The 14,357-nt window shown below is 68.4% G+C and overlaps 8 protein-coding genes across 8 annotated transcripts in view; 4 read left to right on the forward strand and 4 right to left on the reverse strand.

The window, feature by feature from the left end:
• Nucleotides 1–4,021, reverse strand: part of MICPUCDRAFT_46414 (nucleobase:Cation symporter-1 family) — a gene marked incomplete at both ends in the record, with an annotated part of 8,331 nt that extends 4,310 nt beyond the window's left edge. The window contains one exon of the mRNA XM_003055717.1: nucleotides 101–4,021. Within this exon, the coding sequence (XP_003055763.1) occupies nucleotides 101–4,021 (3,921 nt within the window). The remainder of the gene's footprint in view (nucleotides 1–100) is intronic.
• An 837-nt stretch (nucleotides 4,022–4,858) lies between these two features.
• On the forward strand, nucleotides 4,859–5,519 carry MICPUCDRAFT_38224 (uncharacterized protein; the record flags this gene model as incomplete). The annotated part of the gene is made up of 2 exons (XM_003055194.1): nucleotides 4,859–4,918; nucleotides 5,130–5,519. 2 exons carry the CDS (start codon nucleotides 4,859–4,861, stop codon nucleotides 5,517–5,519), a joined length of 450 nt encoding a protein of 149 aa, XP_003055240.1.
• A 171-nt stretch (nucleotides 5,520–5,690) lies between these two features.
• Nucleotides 5,691–7,176, forward strand: MICPUCDRAFT_50789 (uncharacterized protein). Its single transcript, XM_003055195.1, has one exon. It carries the CDS (start codon nucleotides 5,723–5,725, stop codon nucleotides 7,025–7,027), a length of 1,305 nt encoding a protein of 434 aa, XP_003055241.1. The 5' UTR covers nucleotides 5,691–5,722; the 3' UTR covers nucleotides 7,028–7,176.
• Nucleotides 7,132–8,335, reverse strand: MICPUCDRAFT_49410 (uncharacterized protein). The gene has a single exon (XM_003055718.1). It carries the CDS (start codon nucleotides 8,320–8,322, stop codon nucleotides 7,249–7,251), a length of 1,074 nt encoding a protein of 357 aa, XP_003055764.1. The 5' UTR covers nucleotides 8,323–8,335; the 3' UTR covers nucleotides 7,132–7,248.
• A 230-nt stretch (nucleotides 8,336–8,565) lies between these two features.
• On the forward strand, nucleotides 8,566–9,450 carry MICPUCDRAFT_13384 (uncharacterized protein; the record flags this gene model as incomplete). The annotated part of the gene is made up of 2 exons (XM_003055196.1): nucleotides 8,566–9,213; nucleotides 9,298–9,450. The coding sequence occupies 2 exons, from the start codon at nucleotides 8,566–8,568 to the stop codon at nucleotides 9,448–9,450; spliced, it is 801 nt and encodes a 266-aa protein (XP_003055242.1).
• Nucleotides 9,451–9,865: 415 nt separating this feature from the next.
• Nucleotides 9,866–10,562, reverse strand: MICPUCDRAFT_12462 (uncharacterized protein; the record flags this gene model as incomplete). The annotated part of the gene is made up of 2 exons (XM_003055719.1): nucleotides 9,866–10,105; nucleotides 10,332–10,562. The coding sequence occupies 2 exons, from the start codon at nucleotides 10,560–10,562 to the stop codon at nucleotides 9,866–9,868; spliced, it is 471 nt and encodes a 156-aa protein (XP_003055765.1).
• A 524-nt stretch (nucleotides 10,563–11,086) lies between these two features.
• On the forward strand, nucleotides 11,087–12,309 carry MICPUCDRAFT_24522 (uncharacterized protein; the record flags this gene model as incomplete). Its single annotated transcript, XM_003055197.1, has 2 exons — nucleotides 11,087–11,278; nucleotides 11,431–12,309. Coding segments are annotated over exons 1-2 (1,047 nt in total), but the record flags the coding sequence as incomplete, so codon positions are not given.
• Nucleotides 12,310–12,365: 56 nt separating this feature from the next.
• On the reverse strand, nucleotides 12,366–13,902 carry MICPUCDRAFT_50794 (uncharacterized protein; the record flags this gene model as incomplete). Its single annotated transcript, XM_003055720.1, has 1 exon — nucleotides 12,366–13,902. The coding sequence occupies one exon, from the start codon at nucleotides 13,900–13,902 to the stop codon at nucleotides 12,451–12,453; it is 1,452 nt and encodes a 483-aa protein (XP_003055766.1). The 3' UTR covers nucleotides 12,366–12,450.
• Between the last annotated feature and the right edge of the window lie 455 nt (nucleotides 13,903–14,357).

Consider the following 14,357-nt stretch of genomic DNA (forward strand, 5'->3'; position numbering starts at 1 on the left):
ACCGCAGGGTGGTCGGATAGAAACGCCGGGCGAAGTCCTTAAGGATCGGCGTTCACCACGCCAACGCGGTCGTATGGGAACCAGTGTGATGAGATGGGACGCGCCTCGCCTCCGCCTCCGCGGCGGCTGCCATCGCCTCCTCCGCGAACGCCCTCCGTCGCGCCTCGTCGTCCTCCAGGGCTTTGAACGCAATCTTGCGCGCCTCCGCGTCGAGCGCGAACCCGGACCGACGCTGCGCGATCTCTCTCTCGAGGTCCTCCAACTCGCCCCCCGCGGCGCGAACCGCGTCGTCGGCGTCTTGCCGACGCATCTCCTCCGTCTCGATGTTCGCCTGCTCGGATCGCGCGCGGTCCCCCGCGGCGTCCGCGGCGTCGGCGCGTCTCGCGTTCTCCACGGCGCGGCGCGCGTCCTCTTCCGCGAGAAGCCGCGCGCGCTCGTCGATCGCAGCCATGGCGAGGCTGTTCTCCGCGTCGCCGCGTCGCGCGTTTTCCTCCGCACGCGTCTGCGCCTCTTCGTCCATGAGCTTTCGGATGTTCATGAGCGCGTCCGCGCGTCGGGACTCGGTCTCTTCGACAACGGCCGCGAGCGCGGCGTTCGCGGCGTCGAGCTCGTTTCGAGCCGCGTCGCGAAGCTTCTCTTCCTCGGCGCGGAGTTTCATCTCTTCCTCCTCGGCGCGCTCCGCGTCGGCTTTAAAGTCGACGCGTTTCGCCGCCTCCTCGTCCCGCCGCGCTTGCTCCTCGTTCGCCATGCTCTCTAACCGCGCGTCGAACTCCGTTCGCCGCTGCTCTTCCTTCTCCTCCATCACCGCGATGTCGTCCACGAGGCGCTGGATCTCCACCTGCATCGAGTCGCGTCGCATGTTCTCGCGCTCGACGTTCGTCTCCTCTTCGATCATTCGCATCGAGCTGCGCTTGCCCGCGCCGCTCTGCGCGCTCTCTAACCCCTCCGTGGACTCCAGGACCATCATCCGCAGGCGCTGGATCTCGTCCGCGGCAGCCTTGCGACGGACTTCTTCCTGGCCAATCTGCCGTTCCTCGTCCATCGTCTGCCTTCGAAGGTCGCTCTCCGCGGACTGCCGTCGCTCGTCCTCTTCCGCGCGGCGGCGGCTCTCTTCCTCCGCGACTTGCCGCGCGTTGAACTCGTACTGACTCCTCCGCGCGTCCTCCTCCGCGCGCTTGGCCGCCTCCTGCTCGGACATCGGAAGCATCGGGACCTCGAGGATGGGAGGCACGATCCACGTGTCCACGGCGAGCGCCCAGTTGCGAATGAACGACCGCGACTCGTCCTCCGCGCGGAGCTCGTCCGTCGCCTTCGCCGCGGCGGCGTCGACGTCGCGCTTCTTCGCGGCGGACTCTCTCAGCTCCCTCGCCTGCTCCGTCGCCGCGCGCCGCGCGTCCGCCTCGCGCTGCTTCCGCTCGTCCACGAGCTTGTACACGACCTGGACGGACCTGCGCTCGAGGGCGAGGTTCCGCGACGCGCGCTCGGACTCCAGCCGCGCTTCGATCTCTCCGACGTCCTCCGCGCCCTCTTGCTCGAAAAACGCCCACGCCTCGGAGAGCTCCTTCGCCACCACCGCGGCGGCCGTCTCCGCCTCCGCGACGAGCTGCTTCATCTTGAACACCTCGTACCGCACCTCGGCCATGGACATCCCGCCGCCGTCCGCGACGTGGCCCTCGAGCATCGAGCGCTGCTCCGCCGCGAGCGCGGCGATCGCGTCGAGGGCGTCGCGTTGCGTCGCGCGCGCCGGAGCGAGCGCGTCGCCGATTCGAGCTTCGAGGTCGTCGTAGAAGCGCTTCACGACATCGAAATCGATCTCCTCGTCGTCGTCCGGGTCAGGGAGCGGCATCTTCCGCGTCATGCGCTCGATCTCTTGCGCGACGTAGAAGTTGTTCTTCACCGTGTTCTTGTTGATGACGACCGGGACGTCCGCGAGGGGCGGCGTCGACGACGGCGCGGACGCGTCGTCGTCCGCCGCCGACTTGGAGGACGGCCCCTTCGCGACCGCGCCCGCGACGCGATCCGCGGTGGAGACCGTGTCCGCGACGTAGGACTGGAGCTCTTCCTCCTCCGCGGCGGTTCGCGGCTCCCCGGGCTGCGACGGCGGGATCACGGGCACTCGCGTCCGCAGCGGCGGCGGCTTGGACGCCGCCGCGCCCTCTTTCCCGACGCCCCTGCGGTTCTCCCGTTCCCTCGCTTCCGCTTTCGCCATCTTCACCGAATCCGGCATGAAAATCGTGGAGAGCAAGACGTACGTCACGAACGCGTACGCGACGGAGTACAGGCTGCTGTACTCCATGTTGACGACGTACGCGGAATAAAACACGTCCGCGCCTTTCCCGGCGAACGCGCCCAGAATCTCCGGCGCGAGCGACACCACGTCCGGCGCCGCGCCCGCGATGAACGCCACGATCGCGCGCCAATTCACGCCTTTCAAATACGCGTACGCCCCCTCCGAATCCGGGCTCGACCCGAGCGCGTCGCGGTCGATGACCCTGTCGCGCATGACCCAGTAGTCCGCGACGGCGACCGCCACCGCGGGCGCGACGAGCAGCGACCCGACGCCCACCGCCCACGACGACGCGGCGACAACCTGCTGCCACGTCAGCACGAGCGGCGCGGCGGCCGCCGCCGCGAGCGCGACGACGACCGCCGCCGCGCGCGGGGACATCCCGCCGTCACCATTCCCGGTCAGCGCCGCGGTCGGTCCGACGACGTTGACGACCGCGTTGGTGACGAGCGCCGCGACGGCGACGACGCCGTACAGCGCCACGTTCGGCGCCTGCGCGAGCGACGACGCCACGAGCGCCGCCGCCGCGGAGAGCGCGGGCAAGAGCAAAATCTGCCCTTTCGCTACCTCGCCGGCGTCGGTCATCCGCTGCGCGTAGTCGGGGACGATAGACCCCAACGTCATCCACACACCCGCGACGGTGGCGGCGTGTTTCCAAAACTCGGCGCCGAGCTCGGGGACGAACGCCGCCAAGCCCTCGCTCAGCGCGGGCATCGTGCTCATCGTCGCGTCGAAGACGACCGCGGCGTCGCCGGCGTTCCAGGACCACGCGAGGTACGCCGCGGCGACGACCGCGGCGGTCCTTCCGAGCGCGAGGACCTTCTTCCCCGCGGATTTCCCCGCCGTCGTCGCGAGCTGCAGCGCCCAAAACGCGAAATAGGCGCCAAAGCGAGCCTCCGCCGGGAGCGGCGCGCCGTCGAAATACAGATACATCACCTCCCCCCACAGACCGTACGTCGCCTCGCCGCCGATCAACGTCGCGAACGCGGTGAGCGCGAGCCCCAGGAGCCCGCGCGCGAGGCTCGGGAGCGCGGCGCCGCGGACGCCGAACGCGGCGCGAAGCAACGCGGCGAACCCGGCGCGGTGCGTCGCCGCCGGCGCGGCGACCGCGAGCAAGTACGGCAGCGCGAGCGTCGTCCCAATCGCGGTGGAGAGGCCCATCTTCCACCAGATGAGCGGCGCGATCGTGGAGAGGTTCCAGCGCACGAAGCCGAAGGGGACGCTGAACGCGGCGGCGGCGACGGCGAGGCACGTCCACAGCGCGAACGCGCGCTGTCCGTTCGTGATCGTCACGGGGACGCGCGGCAGCGCGTAGCCGCGCGCGTCCGCGTCGAAGTCCGAGTCGTTGTCCGGGGCGTTCGAGGCGTTCGCGGTGGACGCGCGCGGAGTGAACGTCGCGTGAACGTTTCGCGCGCCGCTTCGCGCGCCGCCGCCGCCGCTTGGGGAACGGTCATTCGCGACTCGATTGTTGCGATCCGCGGAGAAGCGACCCGCGGCGCACTGCGCCGCGGTCACGGGCCTCAGCGGCGCGAGCGACGCCGCGCCCGCGGGGCGGACGCGCCATCGCCGCGTCCACGACCGGATCGCGCTCGCGGGCGGGCTCGCGCTCGGCGCCGCGAGCGGCGTTCCCGCGACGCCGCTCGCGCGCAGGAGACGCGCGCGCGACGCGCGCGCGCTCGCGGGCCGTCGCGTGAACCTCGACGCCGTCGTCGGCGTCACCACCGCCGACGCCATGTCGCCTGCGGGAATCGCGAGAGAAGCGCGCGGACGAGAAGGACGTCAGTGACCGCGAGGGGGAGCGGCGACGGCGACGCGCGCGGCGCGCGATCGCGCGGAGGGGACGACGCTTCGAATCGAGCGCGAGAAGAAAGATGCGCCGGCGGTGGATTAGATTAATTCCTCCCCCGCCGCGCTTCCGGACGCGCGAACGAACGCGGCGACGATTCCCCCCCACGCGCGCGTGAGCTCGCAGAGAAGCTCGCGTTCGGGACGGAACCGCGCGCGCGGGGCGACAATCGACGACGCGATCGACGCACGCGCGATCCGATCGAGGCGCGATTTGCGACGATGTGTGTATGCCCACCCACCTCTGCAGCGGCGAGCCGTGCGCTCCGCGCGCTCTCCTTACGACGCGCCGCGCGTCCGCGATGCCGGTCGCCCCCCGAGAGTCGTCGAGCGATGACCCTCTCGGCGGCGCCGGTTTCGCCCACCCGTCGCGGTTCGTGCACGCGGCGGCGTCCGATATCGGGAGCGTCGCGCCGGCGCTAGTAGCCCGTCGCGCGCGATTCGGCGACGTCTTCAACGGACCGATGCATTGTATCTCCTTCACACAGTTCTGAATTCAAACCGCGTCGGCCAATCAGGAGCGCGTATTTTTAGGGTGAACGAAAGGATTCGAAGGGTGAACGCAAAATTCATCGATGAACGTGCCCTCGATCGGCAGGGTCGGCTTGATCGGTCGTCGTTCGAGACGTCACGACGCCCGTTTTCGCCCAGCCACCACGACCCGGCCGCGTTCGTCGACAGACCTTCACGCGCGTCGCCGCGCCGTAACGTCCCCGCGCTCTCGACATGTCCGCGCACACCCTCGCGGGCGTCGCCCCGTGCTCCGTCCGCGCTCCCTCCTCGCGGGTGCGTCCTCCGTCCTCGACGCGACGCGCGCTCTCCGCGCGCGCGACAGGACGCGCGCGCCGCCCCGAGACCAAACCCTCCGATTCGTCCTCGATTTTCCATCGCCGCCGATCCCGTCCCCACCACTACCCGCCGCCGCGATCCCCAGCCGCCGGATCCCCAGCCATCTGACCCCGACATCCCCCCTCCCCTATTCTCCGCCGTCCCACAGACGACGCCGCGCCGCGGCCGCCGTGCCGCGTCCGTCGCGACGCGCGCGGGAGGAAAGCCCGGCGAGAACGGCGAGCCGTACGTCGCGACGAACGTCTTCGTCGTCCCGGACGGCGACGCCGCGGTCGTGAAGCGCCTGAAAGACGAGATGGCGTCGCGGCAGACCGCGATGAAAGCCGCCCCCGGGTTCGTTTCCTGCGACTTTCACCCGGGGCCCGGGGTGAACGAGCACACGTTCAAGCAGCAGTGGAGCACGAAGCAGGCGTACGAGGATTACATGAACACGCCGGAGCGGCGGCGATCGCACCTCGCCGCGGGGGTGTATCAGTACCTCCCGAAGGACAAGTGGTCCGTCCCGGAAAATTTCACCCCGCTGTTGCCGAAGAAGTGACGCGACGTGACGTGGGTGGGGGTGTAGAGGGTTTGTGGAGTAGTAATAAGACGTCTAGCTGCGCGTCGGTGCAAACGACCGAACGATCGAAGAATCGCTGCTGCGTCATGTCAGACTCGTCCTCTTTTATCGAAACTCTGGCGGTGCGCACGTGCACTCATTAGGGCGCCGCTGCGCTGGCCGAGAGCGCCGCAGGTCCGTCGATGTCCGCGACGACGTCGATCGCGCCGGCGCGATGCCGCCTCTGTAACGCGTCGTCGCCGTCCACGTCGCGTCGCGCGCGCGCGTGCGCGGCGGCGCGATCGCGCGGCGCGCGCGCGAGCGATCGGATACCGACGACGACGACGAGCGGCGCCGATGCCTCGTCGAAACCTCGAGATCGTCGCCGGATCGCGCGCCCCCCGCGCGCGTCCTCCTCCGCGGACGAGCCGAACGCGTCGTGGGACGACCTCTCCGGCGAGACCGGCCTCAGCGCGCAGCTGAGGACGTGCGACGCGCTGCGGAAGAACCTCGGCGCGGAGATGTTCGCGGTGGACCCGTCCATGGCGTCGCCCGACGTCGTGTACACGTCGCAGGTGCACGAAGCTCGAGGCGCGGAGCAATACAACGCGCTCATGAAGGCGTGGAGGCCGCTCATCAAGCGCACGCTGCTGGAGTTCACGTACGACGTCGAGCGCGCGTTCTGCCCAGAGCCCGGCGTGCTTCTGGTGCGATGGCGCGCGGAGTGGGACGGCGCGTTCAACCCGGACGCCGCCATGCTCGACTTCGTCGAGACGAAATTCCCCGACTACGACGGCGAGGAGTACCGAAAGCTGAAGAAAGAGGTCGACGACGTCCGTCGCGAGTGGACCGGCGAGAGGGAGTACTCCGTGAAAGGGATCACGACGATCAAGGTGAACGACGCCGGGAAGATCGTGACGCACGAGGATAAGGTCATGGACAAGGCGGGCAACATGGGCCTCGGAGACGGAGGGCTCGGAAGCGGCAGCGGGGACTGGTCCGGAAACGGCGACCGCGTCGGCTCGGAGTCGATATCCGACGGCGACGCGCAGGCGAAGCGCGAGCGCGACGAGTTCGCGGTGACGGTGTTCTACAACGCGCTGAAACCCCCGGGCGTCGGCGCGGTGTCGTGGTTCTTCGACGTGTTGCTGGAGTTGGAGTGGCAGTACTTCCGACGACAAGTCGGCGACGACACGACGGCGATTCAGTCGAAGCAAGAGTTCACGAACACGATATGGACGCTCTTGTTCACCGTCGTCGTCCTGCCGTCGTCGATCATAACGTGGGCGATCTTGGTCGCGCTGACGAGCGGGGAGATCGCCGCGCCGGGGGGCGGGGACAAGTACGATCAGCTCATCGCGAGGGACAACGCGATCGAGCGGAACCAACGCGCGCGGACGGGGCCGCAGATCGGCGGGCTCGGCGGCGGCGGCGGCGGCGGCGGCGCGGACGCGGGGCTCACCCCGGAGCTGTTGAGGTCGCTGTACGGGCAGAAGATCGGGTTGTAGGCTAGGCGGGCGGGCGAGAGCGGCGCGCGTCGCGGGCGAAGCGACGGATCCGACGGAAGACGCGCCGTAGACGTCTGTATGGAGAAAGAAGGAAGCTTTTCATCGGCGCGTACGCGTAATCGTAATACAGAATACGTAACGATACCGTGAAGGTCGCGTCGACGGATAACTCATCACTCGCGCGCGCGTCGTCGTTCATCGCCGCACGCCACACAGCACGCTCACTGTCCCATCAGCCCGTTCATGAAGTCCTTGTTCGCTCGCGAGATCTCCTCGTGCGTGTTCATCACGAACGGCCCGCGCGCCGCGATGGGCTCGTCGATGGGCTCCCCCGCGAGGACCAAAATCTCCGTGTCCTTCTCCGTCGCGGTCAACCGCAACGTGTCCCCGCCGAGGTGCATCAGCGCGACGCCCTGCTGCTCCACCTTCTTCTTCCCCTCGCCGACGGTGATCCCGCCTCTCCTGACGAAGACCACGGTGTTGTGGCCGTCAGGGACGGGGACGTCGAAGTCCACGTCGGCGACGGCGACGCGAACGTCGAGGAGCTCCACGGGCGTGTGCGTCGACGCCGCGCCCTTGACGCCGTACGTCTTCTCGTCCCCCGCGATGACCCTGATCGTGCACTCGCCGCCACTCGACGAGACTTTTCCCGCGTCCTCTGAACGCGCCGGCTTCAGAGGAACGACCGGGATGTCCTTCGCGAGGATGGGCTGGTATCGCGGCGGGTCCATCTTGTGCTTCGCCGGAAGGTTCAGCCACAGCTGCGCCATCTCGAAGACGCCGCCGCGCTGCGTGAACTCCGTGCTGTGGAACTCCTCGTGGATGATACCTCGCGCGGCGGTCATCCACTGCACGTCCCCCGGGCCGATGACGTCGCGGTTGCCCACGGAGTCGCCGTGCTCCACCTCGCCCTGCCACGCGATCGTGATCGTCTCGAACCCGCGATGGGGATGCTGCCCGACGCCGCGCCTCTCGTACCCGGGGGAGAACTCCTTCGGCGCGGCGTAGTCGAACATGAGCCACGGGGAGAGTTCTTTCGTGAACGCGCGGTTGTGGAACACGGGGAAGACGTGGAAGCCGTTCCCGACCCAGTGCCGCGGAGGCGCGCGGAGGATCTCGCGAATCTCCTTGTACCTCGTCCCCATGGTATCCGCCGCGGACGACGACGACGCGTCGGCGCTCTTGCTCTTGAAGAACGCGCGCGCGATGGGCGCGTCGCGGACGGTGTGGCGACGGACGGCGACCGGAGAGGGGAAGAGACGCGCGCGCGGTTTGCTCGCGAGCGCCGCGAACATCCACGACCGCGCGCGAAGGAGTGATGACGCGACACGTTCTGTCACGCTTTCGTCAGGGGTTCTGTTCGGGCCGGGAACTCCCGCACACGCGGGTGCCATGCTGGTATCGTGAAGAGCCGAGCGAAAAAATAGGGTTTGACGATTGTTTTACGGACCGCGACCGCCGCGTCTTCGCCCTCTTTGCGCGGCGCGAACGCACCGTCGTACCCGCACCGTCGGATTCGTTTGAACCCCACCTTCATCATGTCTCAGCTCTCCCAAAAGGAGGCGGACATCCAGATGATGCTCGCCGCCGGGTGCCATCTCGGCACGAAAAACTGCGACTTCCAGATGGAGCGGTACGTCTGGAAACGCCGCAGCGACGGCATCTACATCATCAACCTCGGGAAGACGTGGGACAAGCTCATGCTCGCCGCGCGCATCCTCGTCGCGATCGAGAACCCCGCCGACGTCGTTTGCCAGTCCGCGCGTCCGTACGGTCAGCGCGCGGTGCTCAAATACGCGCAGTACACCGGCGCGAAAGCCATCGCGGGCCGCCACACTCCGGGCACGTACACGAACCAGATTCAGGAGGGTTTCCACGAGCCGCGCGTGCTCGTGCTCACGGATCCGCGCACGGATCAGCAGCCGATCTCGGAGACGGCGTACGTGAACCTCCCCACGATCGCCTTCTGCGACACGGACTCCCCGCTGAAGCTCGTCGACGTCGCGATCCCCGCGAACAACAAGGCCAAGCACTCGATCGGTTGCCTCTACTACCTCCTCGCGCGCATGGTGCTTCAGATGCGCGGCACGATCTCCCCGGCGAACCCGTGGGACGTCATGGTCGACCTCTTCTTCTACCGCGAGCCGGAGGAGCTCGAGGACAAGCCGGAGGAACCCGCGGCCGCGGTCGTGGGCGACGCCCCCGCGTACGACGCGAACGCGTTTGGCGCGCCGCCGGGGCCGGGCGGCGCGGAGCCTTGGGACGAGCAGGCGGGCGGCGCCGTGGGCGGGTTCGGCGGCGCCGTGCCCGTCGCGGGGCAGTGGAACGAGGCGCCCGCGCCCGCGGGGTGGGATGCCGCGGCCGCGCCCGTGGACGCGTCCGGGTTTGGATCCGGGTTTGACGTCGCTCCGGGAGGGTATTAATGCGTCGAGATCACGCGTCGAAGTAGGGTTTTTGGGACGAAGACGTCGTCTGTTTGAACGCCCGACGCGCGATCGTTCGTCTCGTTTCGTTCGTTCGTCGAGAGAAGACGAGCGCGAACGACCGGGGGACCGCCTGGAGCGCGAACGCGAGAAGACGAGTATTAGATCGTGAGTGTTGTAACGCGCGTCGCCTCGAGGCGGCTTTCTCTTCAAGACTCGACTGGTCGCGCGCCCCGCGAGTCATCCATCGGTTGTTTATTTTCGCTCGCGGCCGCCGCCCCGCCGCCGCTAGACTAAAGACTACGTGCTGGCTGCTGCATCTATCATATCCCGACGCGCGCGGCGACCATCTCCATCCGTCCGCGCGCCACCCTCCCTCTCGCGTCGCGTCGCCGACCTCTGCCGCGACCCTCGCTCACGCCGCCCCGTTCACCGCGTCGATCGCGTCGCGCAAGCGCTTCTCGAACAGCTCGCATCGAATCGGCATCTCCGCCTCGTAGAACGGGTTCTTCATCACGTAGTCCGCGTACAGGTCGCGCACCGTCCTCAACACCGCCTGCCCGGCGTCGTGGTCCGCGAACGTCCCCGGCGCGCACGTCAGCATCAGCTTCGTCCCCGTCGGCGTCTGCGCGCAGTGGAGGTGGAAGCCGTCCGTCTCTGAGGGTCGTTCCATACGAAGCGATGGCGAGGTGGAGTTGAAAGGCGTCAGTTGGAGTTGAAAGGCGTCGAGGACGGGGATTGAAAGCGAGAGGTGGGCGGAGAGACACGCCGGGAAAAGTCCTTAAGGATCGGCGTTCACCACGCGAACGGGGTCGTACGGGGACCAGTGTATAGAACGCGCCTAGGCACTCGATGCCGCCGTGCTCCGGATCGATGCCCACCTCGCTCGGGAGCTCGCCGCGGAGCTCCGGGCCGAGCTGCGCGGCGATCGCGTGCATGCTGTGCCACATCGACGCGAGGCGCAGCGTCTCGTTCGTGTCTATCGGCGCGATGTCCGCGTACACGTCGCGGAAGACGAGACCGCCGGACTTGTTGATGATCCAGACGGAGTGCACGCCGGGTGGGTTCTCCGGCTCCTCCGGGAGCGTCGCGGGCGTTGGGGGTGCGGACATGCGACGATGAGGGCGGGGCGGCGGCGTCTTCTTCGCGCGTCCGTCCGTCCGTCCGCGCGCGCGTGGGGTCGCGAGGAAGAGGGTGGACGCGCGGTGGCGCCGCGTGCGGGCCGCGCGTCGTCGTTGTGCGTTTGGTTTGGATTATTTCTCGCGCGAACTGAAGAGGGCGCTTCGGTTTGGTTTGAGAGAGTCGATCGCGATCGGTCGATCGGTCGCGTTTGATCGGAAGCTCATCGCGCGTCCGGGCTCTGCTGATCGATGTGACGTATCTTGGAGATCTTCCCGTCCGAGCGCGTCTGTGGCTTTGAATAAAGCGCACGTCGCCGCCGCTTCGCGTTCGTCTTGTTCCGGCGCCGCGTCTCCGCGATCCGCCCCCTCACGCCATGGCCGCCCTCAGCGTTACCCTCCCCGCCCGCGCCTTCGCGGGCAAGAAGGTCGTCTCCAAGACGTCCGCGCGCGCGCCGACGCGCCGCGTCGCCGTCGCGACCCGCGCCGTGGCCACCGAACCCGCGACGGAGCGCAAGTTCAACTTCTCCGCGGGCCCCGCGATGTTGCCGCTGGACATCCTCGAGGAGGCTCAGGCGGACATGATCAACTACAAGGGCACGGGGATGTCCGTCATGGAGATGTCCCACCGCGGGAAGGACTTCATGAAGATCGCGGCCGAGGCGGAGGCGGACCTCCGCGAACTCGTGGGGATCCCGGACAACTACAAGGTTCGATCGTTCGCTCGCTCGATCGATCGACGCGCGAAACTTTTTTTTTGCGGCGCGAGAGATGATATTTCCGATCCCTCCTCGCCTCCACCTCTCGCGCGGTGATCCCCATCCTGACGCACGCCCCGATCCCTCGCCCGCGCATCCATCAGGTCCTCTTCCTTCAAGGCGGCGCGTCGTCGCAGTTCGCGGCGATCCCGATGAACCTCGCCCCGAAGGGCGGCGTCGCGGACTTCGTCGTCACCGGCGCGTGGGGTAAAAAAGCGTTCGCGGAGGCGAAGAAATACGTGGACGTCAACCTCGCCGCGACGTCCGCGGACTCCAACTTCTCCACGATTCCCCCGGTCTCGGAGTGGAAGCTCACCCCTGGGGCGAAGTTCGTGCACATCTGCAGCAACGAGACGATCGGCGGCGTGGAGTTCAAGGACGTTCCGGACGTCGGCGACGTCCCGCTCGTCGCGGACATGTCGAGCAACTACCTCAGCAAACCCATCGACGTGAAAAAATACGGCGTCATCTACGGCGGCGTCCAGAAGAACATCGGCCCCGCCGGCATGGCGATCGTCATCGTCCGCGACGACCTCATCGGCGAAGTCGCCGACGCGTGCCCGACGATGTTCGACTACCAGCTCATGGCGGACAACGAGAGCATGTACAACACGCCGCCGTGCTGGACCATGTACACCTCCGGGCTGGTCTTCAAGAAGCTTCTCAAGATGGGCGGACTGGAGGCGGTCGAGAAGATGAACATCGAGAAGGCGGCGATGCTGTACGACGCGATCGACGGGAGCGACGGGTACTACGTCTCCCCCGTGGATAAGAAGTACCGCTCGCTCATGAACGTGCCGTTCACCCTCGGCGGCGGGGAAGACCTCGAGAAGAAGTTTTTGAAGGAGGCCAACGCCGCGGGGCTGGAGTCGCTGAAGGGGCACCGCTCCGTCGGCGGCGCGCGCGCGTCCATCTACAACGCGATGCCGATGGAGGGCGTCAAGACGCTCGTCGATTTCATGGCCGAGTTCAAGAAGAACAACCCGGCGTGAGATGGAGTATTTTTCGCGCCGCCGCGGCTGAGCGCCCCGTCTTTTTTGTTTACGTAGCTCTGTTGATTGATTTGATGATTTAAGCGTACGCGACACCGCGCGCGCGGTGACGGCAAAACACCGCAGAGCGTCCTACGACGCGCCCCTCCTCCACCACGGCGGCGACGCCTTAAACGTCGTCCCGCTCCGCCCTAGCGGCCCGGCGACGTCGACGCGAATCTCGCTCGCGTGAAGACACAACGCGTCGTCGTTTCCCAACACCCTCGGCGCTTCGCCTTCGCCTTCGCCTTCCCCCGTCCCCCGTCCCACGCGCGCGCCGCCGTACAGCACGTCGCCGAGTAGCGGCGCCCCGGACGCGGCGAACTGCGCGCGGATCTGGTGCGTCCGCCCGGTCACGAGCTCCACCGTGGACTCGTACCGCGGCGGCGCGTCCCCGGCTTTTTCCCCGGGGATTTTCACCTCCTCGCACGTCAACACGCGCAGCACGCACCGCCGCCGGCCGTCCGGGTGGACGAACTCCTCCGCCTTGGCGAGCCGCCGCTCGCGCTTCTTCTGCCGCTGGCTCTTCTTCTGCTTCGACGTCGTTGCCGCGGCCTTCTCCGCGCGCTCCTCCGCGATCGATGTGGACGTCTCGCCGCCGCCGCCGCCGCGCTCTTCCCACGGCGTATCCCCCTCTCGCGGCGGCCGCATCACGTGCCGCCGGGGCCCTCTCGTCGCATCCTCCGGATCCGTCCAGTGTTCCATCACGCCGACCGGCACGCGCGCTTCGCTGACACACGCGTACGTCTTCTGCACCTTCCTCTCGCGGAGCGCGTCGTTGAAGTGCCGCGCGAACTCGACGTCGCGCGCGAGCACGAGGACGCCGGAGGTCGCGGCGTCGAGTCGATGCGTCACGATGAGCGGCGTCGCGTCCGCCCACCCCCACGAAGAACACTCCGTCGAGCTATCCGTCGAAGAACTGTCCGAGCCGTTCTCCGCGAACGCGTCCCCGAGCGCGCGCGCGACGCACTGCGCGACGCACTCCTTCGCGTTGTCCACGGTGAATCCTACGTTGACGCCCGCGGGCTTGTCCACGACGACGAACGCGTCCCCCGCCGCGATGATCGCGCGTCGCCAGTCCGTGGCGCGCGCGGCGGGGAAGCGCTTCGGGTGGACGTGCACGCGGAGATACCCGCCCGGGTGCACGACGCGGTTCGCGGACTTGACGCGCTGCGGCGTCGCGCTCGGGTCGCGTTTGTTGTTCGTCGACGACGACGATCCGCTTCCGCTCGCGGCGCGCGGACGCGGCGGCGGGACGTCGGAGTAGTACACCGCGCCGAACTCGATGAGCTGCCGCGCGTATCGCGCGTCCACGTCCGGGAGACCGAGCGCGGACGCGACGATCGTCGCCGCGGGGCCGAACGCGTCCGGGCCGAGGACGACGTGCTTCACCCGCGGAGGGAGCGGCGTCGGCGGCGGGGCGTCGGTCAGTCGCAGCGCGCGCGTCGTCCGCGCGTTCGCGCTCGCGCCCGCGCCCGCGGACGCGGACGCGCCGCCGCCGCCGCCGGTGGACGCGGTCACGACGCGGCGCAGCATCGACGCCATCCCGCGCGCGTGCGGCGCGCCCATCCGCGTCGCCATGCGTCCCCGACGCCGCGTTCCTCGTTGTGATGGTCCCGTCGCGTCGCGTCGCGTCGTCGAAACTGATGAATGTCAACCTCGTTTGTTCCCAGATCTGGGCAGATCTGGGCGCCCCTCGCCGCGGCGAGGCGACCCTCCGGGATGACCGCGAACGGCGCCCCGGACGTCGTCGAGGTCATGAGCGACAGCGACAGCGACAGCGACGACATCATGGTCATGGAAGACGTCTCGTGGGTGAAGCTCGGGAAGAAGGTGGACGCGCGAGCGGTGATCGAGCGCGTGCGACGCGAGGCTGGGGCGACGGAAGCGGGCGCCGCGCGAGACGCGCGCATGGAGGCGGCCGCGAGGGCGGCGGCGGCGGTGAAGGCGGAGGGCGCGAGGGCGCCGCCGGCACCGCCGCCGGCGCGCGCTCCGGCCGC

The sequence above is a fragment of the Micromonas pusilla genome (assembly GCF_000151265.4).
Source record: "Micromonas pusilla CCMP1545 genomic scaffold MICPUCscaffold_1, whole genome shotgun sequence".
NCBI classification, from domain to species: domain Eukaryota; kingdom Viridiplantae; phylum Chlorophyta; class Mamiellophyceae; order Mamiellales; family Mamiellaceae; genus Micromonas; species Micromonas pusilla.